The sequence below is a fragment of the Callorhinus ursinus genome, unplaced genomic scaffold (assembly GCF_003265705.2).
Source record: "Callorhinus ursinus isolate GAN/ISIS: 27379988/994484 unplaced genomic scaffold, GSC_fseal_2.0 scaffold1, whole genome shotgun sequence".
Taxonomy (NCBI): Eukaryota; Metazoa; Chordata; class Mammalia; order Carnivora; family Otariidae; genus Callorhinus; species Callorhinus ursinus.
Genome location: NW_027397063.1, coordinates 110,845,376 through 110,863,342, shown reverse-complemented (window position 1 = coordinate 110,863,342; position 17,967 = coordinate 110,845,376). Strand labels below are relative to the sequence as shown.

Genomic DNA, 17,967 nt, shown 5'->3' with positions numbered 1-17,967 from the left:
GACCAAAGAGTTCATTGCCTCCTAAGCAGCCTATTTGGTCTTAGAACAGTTCTGACTCTTAGAAAGTTCTTAACATTGAGTCAGTTAATGTCTATCAAAAGGAGAACCTGCTGTATGCCAAGAGCTTGCTGGGTGCTATTTATTCAGACATCCAAGAGAGCAAGATAAATACAGTGCTTGCTTTCATGTGGCTTTTCATTGCCTCAAAATATATTTTCCTTTTAATTGTTGCTAATTCTATCCCTTGGATTTCTGGAGAACACATATCAATCCATATTTGACATGACATCTTTCAAGTTTTTGAAAACAACTGTCATATACCTCAGTTTGTTCTCTAGGCTAAATTTTGCCTATTCATTTGAACTTTCCTCAGAGTACATCATTGTTTTATTTCTCTTGAGAATAAATTACTTCTTAAAGTTATACAAGTCACTGAACTAAGTAGGCCATTGTAAGGGAATGAATTCTTGGGTAAATTTCTCATCTTTTGAAAGTGTAATAGCACTCAGAGTATCCTAATATATTCTAATTCATAAAATTGGAGTGTGCCACCTCTGCCCTGTAATAGTGTTTGTGGACTTAATTCTAGCACAGAGCTGTGCTGGCAGGATGCGGTCGTGGTCAGAGATAAGAGTCAAAACAAGGGCGTGGGGAGTTGTCGGAATGAACGTGTGGTGGGTGAAGTACTGAGTGTCATGACTCCTGTAAATTGCATTTTGGGAATTTATTTTTTGATGCTCTTTTTTTCATAATCTTTTTTCATTACACTTCCCCACTTCCCCCCCACCTTTTTTTTTCCCCCCCTCTGGAGCTTTTACCTTTGTGTCTTTATTGTCAGTGTTCCTAATTTTGAAAAAAAATTTTTTTTTTTTAAAGATTTTATTTATTTATTCATGAGAGACAGAGGGGGAGAGAGAGAGAGGGAGAGAGAGAGAGAGAGAGAAGCAGAGGGAGAAGCAGGCTCCCAAGGAGCAGGGAGCCCGATGCGGGACTCGATCCCAGGACCCTGGGATCATGACCTGAGCCGAAGGCAGACGCTTAACCATCTGAGCCACCCAGGCGCCCTGTCAGTGTTCCTAATTTTGAATGTCTATAGTGTTCTTCATAGGAAAGGAATTGTATAAAGCTGAAAATACTTTAGTAGCCCCCCAAAATTTGAAGTAATACACTTCACATCTTTAGTCATAAATCACCTGTCCCTGTTTTTTTAGAATTCTGTTGTTATTTATATGTTATACATGATGAAACTGAGTCACCAAAAGGCTGAATAATTTGTGCATATAATATAGGAAGTTAGGAGCAAAACGGAGATTGGAACCTGAAACTGTCTCAGTTTCAGTTTGTTACTTAATGTACACTGATTCCATATCGCACAAAAATCAGTGATACACAAAGCTAGTAATTGTCCATAAATTGAATACTTGTGGTAGTTTCTAATATGTGGCTTTGTAAATTAGTGACAAAAATTAGCTTACTTTTTCAAACCCCTGCCTTTCTAGATATTTCTGTTGGGAAAAGATGATGAAACCGATTATTTTTATCCATCTTAAATTATTTTCTAGATACTTAGCGACTTGGAAGATATTTTAAGACTAACTTAGGTTATTTCAATAGTTAGACTAGGTGCTTCTTGGATTCTAGGTGACCCCTAGCACTTTTCCTTGCAGAATAAGGTGAAAGAATGTGTAATATAAATCCTTGCTGACCTTGCTTTCATGTCAGTGTTTTCTTCCCTTATTGTGATAAGCTATCAAGTCAAGAGTCAGTAGATACCATTTAGATCTTTATGGGTTCTGGATATTATAGTCTTTATAGGTAGTCTGGATATAGAGTTTTCATAACGGGTAAGGAAGAGTGACATATGGAATCTATAGCGCATAAGTTTTTACCTCAAATTCTTTTAAAAAGTGAGTGGTTATAAACAAACTAAGGAACAGCCATACTGCTATGCCCAGTGCTTTTCTTCCCCATGCCAGGAATTTCCTTAGGAGTCATATGCATGATCACATGTCAGTGATAGCAATAGAATGTTGTTTTTAAAACTGTGTAAGTCTCATCATGCTCCTTATCAACCCATTGAAAAGTTTTCTTCAGATGGATTGATTAATTAATAATTAAATTAAATAAAGATGTAGGTGCCCAGATGTGGGGATTGTTGACATTGTGGTGATATAGTGATACAGATGACTTAGTGAATAATTCTGTGGTGTTCTTACTTGGTTTTAGAATGTATTTTAAAAATAATGTTTGAGGGATGCCTGGGTGGCAGTCGGTTAGGTGTCAGACTCTTGGTTTTGGCTCAGGTTGTGGTCTCAGGGTGGTGAGATGGAGCCCAGTGGCCAGCTCTGCGCTCAGCATGGAGTCTGCTTAAGACCATCTCTCCCTCTCCCTCTGCCCCCCCCAAATAAATAAATAAGTCTTAAAAAATTAAGTAAAAATAATATTTGAATATGTACATGTGATATATAAAGGAAATTCTTCATTTTATAATTGTTTATAAAATGATGCAAAGGAGAAAATACTTAAACATGTCATGTCTTCGCCTAATAGTTTTTGTGTTTTTTTTTTTAAGATTTTATTTATTTATTTGACAGAGACACAGCGAGAGAGGGAACACAGGCAAAGGGAGTGGGAGAGGGAGAAGCAGGCTTCCCGCGGAGCAGGGAGCCCGATGCGGGGCTGGATTCCAGGACCCTGGGATCATGACCTGAGCTGAAGGCAGACGCTTAACGACTAAGCCACCCAGGCACCCCCTAATAGTTGTTCTTATGTCAATTTTTATGTTGAGATTAGTAGAGGACTCTAGTTATTTTGATAGACCAACTTTTTAAAAGATATTTATTTATTTATTTATTTATTTGAGAGAGTGCACATGGGGAGAGAGCGGAGGGAGAGAATCTGAAACAGACTCCATGCTGATCGTGGAGCCGGGAGCCCTGTGGTAGGCTCCATCCCATGGCCCTAGATCATGACCTGAGCCAAAACCAAGAGTTGTGGATGCTTAACCCACTGAGCCACCCAGGTACCCCATTGATAGACCAACTTTTAAAAGTTTATTTTGATTACATTTGAAGTAAAAAATACATTGACAAAAGTTGACCAGGCATTATAAACAACTAAAAAGCTGAGTCAACTGTTTTCTGGACAAGATTGAAATAACTTCTGTAAGAGTATTTTTCTTTGCATTTCAGCTTCTTTTTAAGTTGTGACATCCTAAAGAGCTTGCGTTTTATGGTGACATTTTCAAAGTATCCTTTAGTTCTTTAAACATTCTCAGGAAAGAAGTGCTCTTAACAAAAGATACTTACTAGCATTTTAGAGATTCATGTCTTCATAGAATCTAAACATCAAAGTAACATTCTTAAACATCTAAAAATGAGCTGTTTCATAGGAAAAAATCTTAGCTTGGGGATAGGCAAAGATTTCTTAGGATGCAGAAATCACTAGTCATAAAAGAGGAAAATTGATAAACTGGATTTCATCAAAATCAGAGCCTTTTGCTCTTCAACAGACAGTGTCAAGAAAATGAAATGGTAAGCCACAGCTGGGAGAAAAGATTCTGACAAAGGACTTGCATCTAGAATTTAAAAAACAAAAACAAAACCAGTAAGAAGAAAGCCTGTTTAAAAAAGTGGGGAAAAACCGAACAGCTATTTCCCAAAAGAATATATATACAAATGGCCAGCAAGCACATGAAAAAATATTCAACATCATCAGTCATCAAGGAAATGCAGTTTAAAATCATTTCTGTCACTATAGATTCTTGAACATAATGTGTCATGATCGAAATCAGATTACTGGTTCCTGTGACAGTATGGAGAAGGTGGTTGCACAAGGGAACTGTCTGGGGAGATAGAAATGTTCTGTATCTTGATTGGGGTAGAGATTACACAGATGTAAAAATTTATCATACCACATTCAGTAGAATAGCTAATTCTGAAGACTTTCAGTAGCAAAAGTGGACAATGATATGGAATAACTGGAGCTCTCCTGCGTTGCTGGTAAAAGTGTAAATGCTACATATTTGGGGCACAAATGTTGGAAAACAGTTGGACAGTTTCTTATAAATTAAAAATTCACCTACCTTTTAACTTAGCATTTCCACTCTTCTAGTTACCTATCCAAAAGAATTGAAAACATATGTTCAGAAAAAGCCTTGTATAAAAATGTTTATAGCAGCTTTATTTTTAATAGCCCAAACTGGAAACAACTCACATGACTACTAGGAGAATGGATTGTGGAATATTCATGAATGGAATATTATGCAGCAGTTAAAACAAATGAACTATGTATATACACAACAAAATGGAAAAATCTCATAGTTGGTAAGCTGAGTGAAGAAGCTAGGCACAAGAGTAGATACTATTTAATTCCATTTATATGAAATTCTTCAACAGATCTATATCTGCAGAGGAGTATAAGGGAACTTTATGGGGAGATAGAAATGTTACTGTATCTTGATTGGGATGGAAGCAACACAGGTTTATAAATTTATCAAATCATTAACGACTATACTTCATTTTTTTTAAAAGATTTTATTTATTTATTTTAGAGAGAGAGCACACATGTGCGTGAGCAATGGGAGAGGCAAAGGGAGAGGGAGAGAGAGAATCTTAAGCAGGCTCCACACCCAGCTCGTGAGCCCCGTGCAGGGCTGATCTCATGACCCAGAAATCATGACCTGAGCAGAAACCAAGAGTCGGATGTTCAACTGACTGAGCCATCCAGGCACCCCAATCATTTAAATTAGATTTTATTACATGTAATTTATACCTTAATAAAGTGGATTTTTTAAAAACCTGTTTTTTTTTAAAAAAAGTTTTAATTTCTTAAATTACTTTAAAATAATGCTTTACATAACATTACCCATTTGTGTTATGTATTATTGTGATTAATATAGCTATACATATTTCTGAGATGATGATGGATGTGCATGACACTGTCCCGAACTCTCATTTGTGTCCACTTTAGGTGAACAAGACCCCAGGCAATAACTGGGTCTTCTGTCCTTAGGACTCCTAAAAAATTGTTCAGAGCTTAACCTGGCAATTGAGGTCCTCTCAGAGTTCAGCTTGGTTTGTACAGGATTTAGTTGTAATTTAGCATAGAGAATAATTTTGGAGCTTTTGAAACTTTCCCTATGGTGTTTTAGTCTATAATTTATTTTATTGAAAATACTATATGAGGACGCTTTTAGATTTAAATTTAATGAGCTTTCCTCTTTTCTCTCTAGCCCATTTTTCAGTGAAGAATTTTACTTTGAGATTCCAAGAACTTTCCAGTATTTGTCTTTCTATGTTTATGATAAGAATGTTTTACAAAGAGATCTCCGTATAGGTATGTACTATTCATAATTATCTTTAATCACAGCATTAGTGTTTATATTCATTCTTTCACTAAGTATAAAGTGTTGAAAACAACAGAATAATACATGCTCAACATTTCTAATCCTTTTCTTTAGTCTTCAAGTTCATTTGTGAATCTTTTAATTTGTATGCTCAGCTTCGGTAACACTTTGGAAGTATCTTGACTGATTCCCCCCCCCCCCCCCCGCCCCCAGTCATGGTGTCATATGTTCACAAAATACCTGATGGGGCATTTTCCATTGTATTCATTATACTTGTTCATCAGTTTGTTGTTTAATATCTAGACTCTCTAGTTGAATATGATATTTATGAAGGTAGAGATTGTCACTCACAGAGTGCCTTACATTTAGTAGATGTTTAGTAAATATTTGCTGAATGGTTCAAAGAATGTTTTTATACAAAGATCACAGTGTTTGATCCCCCAAAGAACATTTATTTTTCAAGTTTTTCTACTAGAAGTAATAATTTGCTTTAACTAGACATGTGTTTTTCTTTCTGGCTGTGTTGGTGACCATTAACTCTGTTTCTTAAATAATTGTCTAAGGCTGGGGTGTGATCTATGGGCATGGAGTAGAACAAAGCTAAATGGACACACATGTGTCATCGTGGTCTTTGCTCCAGTGTCTATATTTTAATAACAGGTAGAGGTCTATCACTTACATGTATTATCCTCTCACTTTTTAGTATCATGAATTTCGTCATCTCTTCCTCTCTTTTCTGATTTGAAATATGCTCAAGTCTTCCACAGTTTAAATGATTACGCTTTATTTGACTTTGTCCTCTTAACTACCACCTGATTTGTTTCCGCTTTTGTTCCTGAACTCCTTAACAAGTGGTTTGTATCCTTCTGCTTACTGCTTCTTTCTTTTTAAATCTTTGTAATCTTGCTTCTACATTTTTCTGACAAACCTTTTTTGAAGTTTGTCAGATTCATTTTAGAGGAAATCAAATAACCTTTAAAAACAGTATATATATATTTTTAATTATAAAACTATTACATGTTCTTAGTGACTAGTAGTGACTGTGAACAGGAATAACTACAGTTAATAATTTGTGTATTTCTTCCCATTCTTTATGCATTTGTATTATTACATTGCACTATTCAGTGTATTTTTTTTAACTATTTTTTCCTTTTTTTTCATCTAATGATCCTTTTCCCTGTCATAAAGTATTTTCCAAAAATATTTGTTAAATAATATCCTTTGTAAAGAAATTATTATTTGAGCTAATTCTTTGTTGGTGAACAATTACGTTTTCAGATTTTTGGTGCTCTTAATGGTGTTGCTGTGAACATCCTTCTTGCATAAACTGTTGCTTGTCTCTTTTTCTTAGAATAAATTCCTAGAAGTGAAAATACTGAATTAAAGGGTATGAATATTTTTTAAATTTCTTCTCTCTCTGTTTTTTACATTGGCCCCCAGAAATATTTTACTAATTTAAATGCCCCCAAATGTGGCATGAGCATAATCATTTCACCATACCCTGGTTATTCTTGGATATTAGCATTGAAAAATTTTTTTCCCAGTTTGACAGGTGAAAAATAATACTTTTTAACTGTATTTTTCTGATTATCAGTGAATTTGAGGAATTTTTCATATGTTTATGTCTTTTACATTTTTCTTCTATGAACTAGTTTTTCATTCTTATGCCTGTTTTTCATTTGGATGGATTTCGTTATTCTTAATGCATACTTACTTGTTAAAAATATGTTAACTTTTGTCAGCTGTATATTTAAATATTTTTTTCTTTGTCACAAAAGGCATTTTTGGAGCGCTGAATCCTTATCTGCCTCTCTGTCATATTTGACGCTTTTTTTTTTTTTAATATTTTATTTATTCATGAGAGACAGAAAGAGAGGCAGAGGCAGAGGGAGAAGCAGGCTCCCCACTGAGCAGGGAACCTGATATGGGTCTCGATCCCAGGACCCCAGGATCATGACCTGAGCTGAAGGCAGACGCTTAACCATCTGAGCCACCCAGGCACCCATATTTGACGCTTTTGATTGCTTATTCAACTTGTTGAAAGCCAAGGAAAATACAATTTAATGACTTTGTATTTTCCTTGTTGTCTTTCTTCTTCTGACTTCTTTATTTATATGCGGACTCTTCTCTTGCTAGAAAACCCTCAATTATGAATCACCCCTGAGGCCCCATCCTCAATTCAATTAAACAGCCATTTACAGACACTTCTGTGTGGCATATAAAGGATGGGAATACTAAGATGAGTAAGACTTGTGTTATTCCCAGGCTATGGAAGAGGCACACTTGTACTCTAATTCTAATTTGTTATAATTGGATCTGTGCTGGAGGTCTGAACAGAGTACTTGGGAGAACAGGTAATCGTGTTTGGTAGAGGATTAACAGACTACTTAGGAAAAGGAAGAAATTTCCAGGTAATAGGGATTAGCAGAATTAGGGGATAAAAAATAAATCATGTTTGTGCTGTATCTGTTGGAATATATAAATTACTTAGGAAGAGGGCAGTAGAAATGAAGCAGGGACTATAAATTGGGGCCAATTTGTGATGGACTCTGAAGGCTGTGCTAAGGATTTTGGGCTTTATCCTAAGACAGTAGTGCTGAGCCTTTTAAGAAAGAGAAACCTTTTAAAAATTACATGTAACTATGTATACATAAATACTTTCTTGATTTAACAACTTTCTGTGGCAGACAGTGGTACTTCCGAAGTCCAAACTCAGTGTCTATAGATAACATATGTAAAATGTATATGTATGTGATTATATATAACTGTATATATTCTTTTAAAGTATATATACACACACTTTACATATGTAATCTATAGTTTATGTTTTAGAGAGATTAGAGTCAGGGAGGCTATTATCAGATGAGAAGCAAAGGACAATAGGGGTGGGAATGCAGATGAGGGAATGTACTTCACTGGAGGAGCTGCAGGTAGGATTTGGGGACTTCAAGGGGATAAAGGGATGTGAGAAAGGAAAGGGTTAAAGAGAGTCTTGTTTCTGTGGCTGTCATTAACTGAGATAAAGAACACTGCAGGACCGTTCAGTTTTGAGTGGGGGATGGGAAGAGGAGAGGATGACTTTGATTTCAAACAAGTTAAACTTGTATTACCTGGGGAACATCTTGGTGGACTGGTGGTTGGTTGACTGTTGGAAATACAGATCTGAGGCTTAGAGAGAAGAGCAGGAGAGGTGAATTTGAGTCATTAGCATTAAGTGGTACTTCATGCCTCTGCTGGAATGAATGAAATTGTCCTGGGAGCAGATAAGGAAAATGCCAGGAAAATGAGGCTTCAGTGAAGATTGATAAAGTTTATCAGGAGGGTAGGAAGAGAGGAGAGATTCATATCTCAGAAGGCCAGGAGATCTTTTAATGTCTACAACTAGGGAGAGGTAGAGCAGGATAAGAATTGGATAAAGGCTCTTGGTGATTACGAGCGGCCCTTGAGAGTGTGTCTCTGATTATCATGTCTTCTTAAGAAAATGTTTCGTAATTTTCATTGTTTGCACATAATGTTATAATCATCATACAGTGTACTTACTGAAAAGGCCTTTTGTTGAGGTTTATTGTTACGATTTCTGAAAGTTCCCCTGTGCTTTGCTTCTTGTTTTTAAAGTAAGTCAGTTATACTTGAAGCAAAAAAAGTAAGAATCAGTTCTTTTTCTTTGAAGATTGTATTTATTATTTGAGAGAGAGAGAGAGCACAAGCAGGGAGGTTGGGGGGAAAGGGGCAGAGGCAGAGAGAGAAGCAGACTCCCTGCTGACCTGAGCTGAAGGCAGATGCTTAACTGACTGAGCCACACAGGTGCCTCTGAGTAAAAATCCGTTTTTTTGGAGTGGTATCAGAAAGGCATAATTTGGTATGAGAACTTTTGTTTGCAAATAAGCTTATTTTTTAAAAAAATATTTTATTTATTTGACAGGGAGATAGCACAAGCAGGGGGAGCGGCAGGGAGAGGGGGAAGCAGACTCCCTGCTGAGCAGGGAGCCCGATGCGGGACTCGATCCCAGGACCCTGGGATCATGACCTGAGCCGAAGGCAGACGCTTAACCAACTGAGCCACCCAGGCGCCCCACAAATAAGTTTATTTTTATTAAGAGAGAAAATTTCTACATTTAGTAGCAGTTTTTTTTTCCTTTTACATATGGGAAACTCAAAGTAAACTCAATTTGTACGTACCCTCTAATTTAAAGTTGAAAAATGGTTTTCATTTATGAATGCTTATGTTTTTGTAGTTTAACATTTTCTTTTGTCATTAACTCATAAAATTGGGTTGTTGCTTTTTTTAAAAAAAATTGAGCTATTGAAAATTGGGTTCAGTCAATTATTTTGTAACTCTTAGCTGCCAGGTTGTAGAATAAACAGTGCCATAGTGCTTTCTAGAAATGAAATTTGAACTAGAGTTGAGAGAACCATCTTTCAAACTTAAGAAGATCTGAGAATGTATACTGGTCAAATACAGTTTTAAGAGCTTGTTTGTTTTTTATTTTTAATTGTATAAGTAATATATGAATTTTTTTCTTTTTGTAAAAGGAGAATTTTAAATTACGGTATTACAGATAATCCTAATTAATTTTGACTACTGACTCCCTCTCCTTCCTAGAAGTAATAACTGTTACCAATATTGGGCATAATATTTTATATTAGGCATTTTCATATGCCAGGAGTTAGGGAAAAACTCGGTTATGGATCAGTTAAAAACTTGAGACCTAGGGACTATGCAATAAAAAGATAGGAAGTTGCAAAATTAAGGTTTTAAAAGTCTTTTACTGTATGATATATTGTTCTAAGGTATAGTGTTTTCTCTTAAAAGGAAAGAAATAGAGAAGAGAAAAATTTTATGTAGGAATGTATTTCCATTTCCAGTGAGAATCAGAATATGAAAATTAAAACATATTTTATCTTCTTTTTTTTAAAGATTTTATTTATTTATTTTACACAAAGAGAGAGTTAGCGAGAACAGAAACACAAGCACTGTAGTCTACCTTCCCATATTTTTTTCCTGTTCTTATGTCCTAGAGATTTCTTTTTTCCAAGCCGAAAAAAATGTGGATTCTCCCCAGGGCAGGAGACTTACCTAGCTGTAATTTTTAAAAGATTTTTATTTATTTATTTGAGAGAGAGAGAGTGCACAAGCAGGGGGAGAGGCAGGCAGAGGGAGAGGGAGAAGCAGGCTCCCCGCTGAGCAGGGAGCCTGTTGCGGGGCTCAATCCCAGGACCCCGGGATCATGACCTGAGCCGAAGGCAGACGCCCCTATATTTTATCTTCTTATGTGTATTTTCTAGGTATTTTAGTTTGAGAGAGACACAACGAAACTGTGGTTCTTGGTAGACTTTGGCAACTTTTTTCTTTTCCCTCGGTTCATTACAGTATAAGAGAATTTCACTGGGATGTCAGAGACCTGAATTCCATTCATGACTCTATCATGTGACCTTAAACATATAACTTTACCTTCTTAGGCCGGTTTATCTATGAAATAAGGCTGAGTTTAAGATTCCTTAAGGATTTTCCAGCTCTTCGATTTGTCATTTCTGCTGGCATTTAGCTCTGAAGTCAAACTTACCGTTTAAAAATTGCCTAAGACTACACTTCTATATCCGTTTGCATAGGGTCTGTATCAGTTATCTATTACTACATAACAAACCATTCCAGTACTTGGTGGCTTAATACATTAACCATATATTTGGCCATGATCCTAAGGATTGTCAGTTTGGGCTGAGCTCAACTGGGTGGTTCTTCTGCTCGTCTCACCTGGGGTTGCTGATGTGCAGTTATCTGGGAAATTGACTGGACTGAATGGACTGACTCCTCTGTCTGATGGCTGGTGCTGGCTATTATCTGGGTCTTCCTTTCCACATGATATTGGGGTTTTAAGAGGCTAACCCCTACTGCACAGGTGTTTATTAATAAAGATTCTACTTGCATCACATTTGCTGATGTCCCATTTGGCAAAAGCAAGTGACATGGTCAAACCCAGAGTCTGTGGTGGAGGGGACCACACAATGGTATAGATCAAGGAAGTATGACTTATTGGAGACCATTGATATACTGGACTGCTACCACAGAGAACAAAAGATATCTACCTAAACTCTATGTACTAAGGCAGCATCAAAGTTTTGCTGTTGACTGAACTGCTGTTGTTGACTATCTGCCAGAATTTATTTAGTCTTCTGGTCCTTTTTCTTTTTTTTTTTTTTAAAGATTTTATTTATTTGAGAGAGAGAATGAGATAGAGAGAGGGAACATGAGAGAGGGGAGGGTCAGAGGGAGAAGCAGACTCCCCGCTGACGGCAGGGAGCCCAATGTGGGACTCGATCCCGGGACTGAAGGATCATGACCTGAGCCAAAGGCAGTTGCTCAACCAACTGAGCCACCCAGGTGCCCCTTCTGGTCCTTTTTCATCCTGTATAGGCAGTCACAGTTGTCACTGCTTTTATCTGGTCTTTCAGCCATTTCTACTAGTGTCCATGTAGGAACAGGACTGTCAAGATTTGCTAACTGGTGATCTGTATCAGGATGAAATTTCCAAGAATAGGTTGTGTCTAAAAATGGGACCCAAATATAACACAGTTTTTATAGATGGCAAGAAAATGCTGCTTAGAAGTGGTGCTGGAAAGCTGAGAATACTTTTTTTACTTAGAGACCAACAGAGATGGTTTCTGTGCCCACAGTTCCTTCATTTCTTGTGGTGTTTCCTCTCCTTGTCTTATTTTAAGGAACTAATACAGCATCTGGTATGTGTATGTGTATGTATTTATGTTTGGTCTAAGCTCTTTATGTCTGTGAGTTTGTCAGGACAGTAGGGAAATGAAATAGTACCTTTAAATTGTTGGGTAGTTTGTTCCTGAGAGGTTTTGTTGCTCTTTGTTGTGTTTTGTTTTTTTTGTTTTTTGTTTTGTTTTGTTTTGAGGTGGTTGATTTTGTGACCGCTAAGGTAATGAGTTGACTTTGTTCAAAATAGTAAACACTAAACTATCTTTGGGACCATTAGAGTCACAGAATTTATGCAGCTAATCAGAGAAGGGTTTCCCTCTGAGAAGACAAGAACCATTCAACTCTTTCATGATAGTGAGTACCATGGATGCATGAGATAGGAAATAGGAGGAAGAAGGTACTTGCCTTCTGGGAATTTTTACCTATGAACTAAGGGTTCTCTTTTGGGAAAGGCACCTATGACAGAGAAGATATATTTCCAGTGATCTGAGTTGTGAGCCATAAATGGAATAGGTAGATTCTTCCTCTAGTTTTCAGAAGCATTACTGGTAATATACTTTGGTTAGGGGAGTCTGGAAATTACATCAGCATTTAAAGCACAGTGCCATTGTGACTATTTGTTGAAAGAATAAATGGATCAAACCAGTAAACTTCCAAATAAACTTTTTAAAAAACTCTGTTTTTAAGTTGGGGGCTTGCTTTGGTGATACTTGTAAATATCAACATATATACACATATGTATATTTGCATACATATTCATAAATTATGTATAAATCTAAAAATCCTGGGAATTGTAGAATAGGAGTCTTAACCAGGAATCCACCAGTGAGTTTCTGGATGGTGAGTAAACTCTTTTAAAATTATATGCCAGATGATACCTGTGCATTTTTCTGGGGAGAGAACACAAACGACGCATAGATATCAAGATTCTTAAAGGGGGAAATGAGTTGTTCTTGAAATGTAAGACCTTCAGCTGTGGGATATATAGATCTATTTCTGTATGTACATGTATGCATATATATGTATCAAACTGTTATACATTGCCTTAATGTTTATACCTGGAGTGGAATCAATGGTAAATGGAACCACTTGAAAGAATGATGATAATCATGATCCTTTGTGACATGCAATGTTTAATACTTCGTCATAATTCTATATCCTAAGCCATTCCTGGTATTGTATTGATTTGCCAGGGATTTGATAAAATCTATAGGTAAAATATATCAACAAATTTGTATGATTTGACTCTTAACCTAAACTTCTTCAACAGTATAAAGAATATTTGGGTGTTACAGTTAGTACCTAAATCCTGTACTTGGCTTTTAGTCTGTGTATTTGGTACTGGAAGAATTTCTGTTTTCCCATCATTTTGTATCTTAAATTTAACCAAAAAAAGTCTGAAATATATTATTTTCCTGGTGCTGTTCTTTAACAAAATTTAAATGAATTATAAATTCCATATACTCACAAGAAGATTTTGGCCTTTACATTAGGATATTTTAAAGAAAGTTGGAAGGATTTGTGCTTAATTGTGAGGACCAGTTTATTAATTTAAAAATTTTACATGTTTTAAGCTTTATGTGTTACTGGATATAGCTGATGAATTTTCAGTAGTTCTCTTTTGGGTTGTATATTAATACAGTTGCCCCTCTAAAGAAAATATTTGTAGCTGTGAATTTTAATATTTTCCTTAAAATTACACATATGCAGATAATGTTTGTAATTTCAGTTCCAGTTCATGAAAAGGAAGATAAGCTTATCAAAATTTTAATATGGTTAAATTTTTTTAATAATTTTTTATTGAGGTGTAGTTTACATGCCATAAAACTCACTATTTTAACATACAGTGTGCACATTGTATATATTCACAGATTTGTGCAACCATCACAACTACCTAATTCCAAATAAAATTTTAAAGGTTTTTCTGGGTTTGTTTTCTTGTCTTGTCTTTCCTTTCCACTTGATACACAAAAAATTGATATATCTTGTTAGAAATTTTTTACTGTTTCCTTAAAGTTTTCAAATGTGGAACTAAAAGACCAAGATCGGTCAGAAGAGAAAGGGCATGAAGTATAATTAGGGCACTTAAAGTAAAAATTCTTATTTGATAAAAGAAAGCAAGCTTTGACTTTAGGATATATCTTTTGTTAAAGCTTTTGTGTAGACTCTTGGAATAAATTGCCAGTCATATGCAAAACTGTGTCTGCTTCTTAAAACTTGAATTGAGGAAGGAAATGCTTTGTACCAACATGGCAAATACTTTATTATAATAAGAACATTTCTGTTTCTTCCTCTCATACAACTTTGTTCATTGTACTGTATCTTTCTCTTAGGGGTAGAAACTCTTTAGGGAACTGCCCTGATTGTGTGTGTGTGTGTGTGTGTGTGTGTGTGTGTGTGTGTGTATTCATTGAAGCAGCATAAGCAGTGTTTATAATGTTTTGATAAAAGCAGATTTTAAAATTGCTGTTTTAATCTCCCAAATTTTCAAGTCAGTTTTCAGTATTGTTAGTGATATGATACTGTTTTTCTTTTAATTGGAACTTATGAACTCTTATTAAATGGAGATGGGTCTGCCTAGATAGAACATAGAGTTTTTTCATAGTTTTTTAAAAATTTTTTATTGTTACGTTAATCACCATACATTACATCATTAGTTCTTGATGTAGTGTTCCATGATTCATTGTTTGTGCGTAACACTCAGTGCTCCACGCAGAACGTGCCCTCCTTAATACCCATCACCAGGCTAACCCACCCCCCTGCCCCCCGAGTTTATTCATAGTTTTAACTGATTGGGAGGATTAGTTTGCATTATCATTGTACATCGCTTTTTACATGGTGGAATGTCTTCTGGGTGAAAACATGAATCTGAATAAATACTGAAAAATGCAGTTGCATATAAATACAGCTGAGTTTTTATCTAATCCTCTGATTCAAAATGACCCCGAAAAGGGTCTGCCAAGGGGCAGGGGGAAATGAGGCACTTTTCATTCTTTAGAATACAGAAAACACCTTAAAAAAAAAAAAAAGAAGAAAAAGAAAACACCTTGACCAAAAATCTGTCACAGAATTTTGAGACCCATTAAAACAAAAGTTTAATGAGGAAAAAAAAATACTTTATAAAAATGGATTTTTTAGTATCAATAGGTACAAATCAATTTAAAATATTTTCTATAAGGTATTATACATTACAGTGCTAATGATTATACAAAATGTTTCCCTTATATTGTTTTTTTTCCTATAGGAAAAGTAGCCATCAAAAAAGAAGATTTGTGTAACCACAGTGGCAAAGAAACCTGGTTTTCACTACAGCCTGTCGATTCTAATTCGGAGGTTCAGGTAAATATTAAGGCTTAGATAATGTGAGAGACTGTCAGCATAGAGAAAGCGAGTGGAAAGCAAACTGTACTTGTTTCTGTAGACAGTGCTTATCATACATTACTTTAAATTCTGGGACCAAATATTATAGAGCTTTAGGGTAGTATATAGCTGGAAAGAAATGCCTTGCCACATGAATTCAAGAATAATGCACATTGTGGGTGTGTGTCTGAGTTTAGGGAGGTTATATTAGGGGGCTATTTCCTGCTTTAGTTCTTTTGTTGAAGTCACAGTGTCAAATTATTAATTTTTTTTAAGATGGGAAAAATTTTTAAGAGAAAGGTTATGTTTTATTCTGACTTTGAGGAGAATCCTTGAAGTCTGTGATTTCATCTCTTCTGACCAGGATGCTCTGTTTACTCTCTTAATAAACTAGTCTTGGGAAAATGTTATTCATTCAAACCATGCTTGAGCCCACCTTGAAAGAGCCTTTTCATTCCCACACCCACCCTCTTCCTGTTGTTCACCTTTCTTTTTATTTGAAAGGGTGTCATTACTCTTTTTAAAGCTCTTCTTTCCTCTTTCCAAAATAAGAGGTCTTACAGATCTATATGTGAGTAAAAATGTATGTTTAGCCCCAAGTAGCTTAGCTTTCTATTTGTTTTTGAAAAGTCTGAGTTGCTCTTAGAAAATGTTATTTCTATCTAAAGGGAATCCTTTTTTTGTAGCTCTGTTTATTTATAAAATATGGTAAGGATTGTGAAACCATTGTGAAACCCGAGGACATACTGCAAGCAGAATTCTTCCTCTCTCAAAGAAGTTATAATTTGCCACTGTGACTCAAACAGAAGTTTAAGAAAAAAGTGCTGCATATACACCCACAGATATTTGCAAATAAAGTGTCTCTGTTTCCTCATAACCTCTGAAGCATTCTCTTTGATTAAATTCCCAAAAACTTAAGTATTTGTATATAAAACCCCTTCTTAAGTACAAAATGTAATTGAAATTTTTCTTATTTTATTCACTCAACCTCATTTCCACTTGGCAGTAACTGTCGTTCAGATCCCACTTAGCCACTATCGTGTACGACCCAGGTGAGAGGCAGTGTGACGAAATGGAAAAGCTTTTACACGAGAAGTCAGAAAATTTAGGTGCTAATTTTCATATGTGGTTACTTCACTGACCTTGAATTTTATTTCTATAAAATGGGAATAAAAGTTGCCATGTTGACTCATAAGATTGCGAGAATTAAGTGAAATGTCTTTAACAGTGTTGTGAAAGCTGTCAGTTGCTACACAAATGTAAAATACCTGTCTACCAGCAGTCGCTCTGTGGTCCTTTCCATTTCCATAATATAACTTTACCAAAAGACAGATAGGAAAGTTTTAAAGGATCAGTTTTCCTTTTTAATTATTTTAACAAAAAGCAAGATAAAAAATGGCTTTGAGAATTTAGTGTAAAATGAAATTTGAGGATTATTTTAAGATGTAGTTTATTGAAGTTCCAATAAAAACATAAATATTAACTTGCTAAAGGATTTAAGGCCCCCAACTCTCAAAAAGTAGAAATCTTTCTAGAATACTCTGTGTAATTCTTAGAGATGGTATTAAAGATTAGTATTGGATAACAAGCTTTTATTTAGTGGTGTATGTAAAACTCATCTCTGAAACATAAAAATTCTGGAAATAACAATTAAGAGATAATGTCAGCATTTTTTACTTGTTATAAGTGATTTTCATGACCATGAGTTATTAACCTTTATAGATCTTTTGCTTAAATGATACTTAATTAGTAAGATCTAATTCTTTAAAATATATTTTGGGAGGAAAGGTGCTTTAGTGGGTGGGAGGGATACAGAACCCCTTTCAGGTTAATATAGTACTACTGGAAATGTTGTTTGGCCCCAGAACTAATCTAGGAATACTAAATTAACATCGTGAGCCTAGAAAAGGTAGAAGAAGCCCATGATTCATACAAATCCTACTTTGTTAATAAATTTGTTCACTTGCATAAAGTTTATAAAATTTTACAAAAATATCATGGAAATAATAGCAGTTGATGGAGCCGTAGGAGAAAGCTATGAAAAGGATTGAGTTCAGTAGGAATTCCACCTAATAATTGCTATTAGTGATTAAACAGTATGTACCAAGCACAGTATTACATACTTAATATATATTTTTTCATTTATTCTTCAGAAAAGCATTATGAGGTATAGGAAGCGTTACCCACATTTTACAGATATAGAAAATGGATTCAGAGAGGTTAAATGACATCTCCAAAATCAGAACTATTAGGTGATGGAGCCCTGGTTCCAATAGAGATCTCTAGTCTGATTCTAAAATTCCTAACCACGGTACTTTACTGCTTTTCACTCTTCGTAGTTTTGGTCACGAAAAGGCTTCAACAGATTATTAGCCGGGGAACATGTGAGTATAAGGAACAGAAGCCTATTCAGATTAGCTCAAAGAAAAAGGGAGGGTCATTTGAAAGTTCCTAGGGAACTTCTTGGAGTATAATTACAGGAACTTCAGTATGGCCAATGAGAGCTAGAAGTTGTCAGGCATTTACTGAGGAGTTGTCCCTAAAG

General features: G+C 35.5%; 1 protein-coding gene across 2 annotated transcripts in view; it reads left to right on the top strand.

The window, feature by feature from the left end:
* RASA2 (RAS p21 protein activator 2) overlaps nucleotides 1-17,967 on the top strand; it is a 124,425-nt gene that overhangs the window by 24,583 nt on the left and 81,875 nt on the right. For both annotated transcript variants that reach the window (XM_025881310.2, XM_025881302.2), the window contains exons 3-4: nucleotides 5,234-5,337; nucleotides 15,307-15,401. In XM_025881310.2, coding sequence (XP_025737095.1) covers nucleotides 5,234-5,337; nucleotides 15,307-15,401 — 199 coding nt within the window. The remainder of the gene's footprint in view (nucleotides 1-5,233; nucleotides 5,338-15,306; nucleotides 15,402-17,967) is intronic.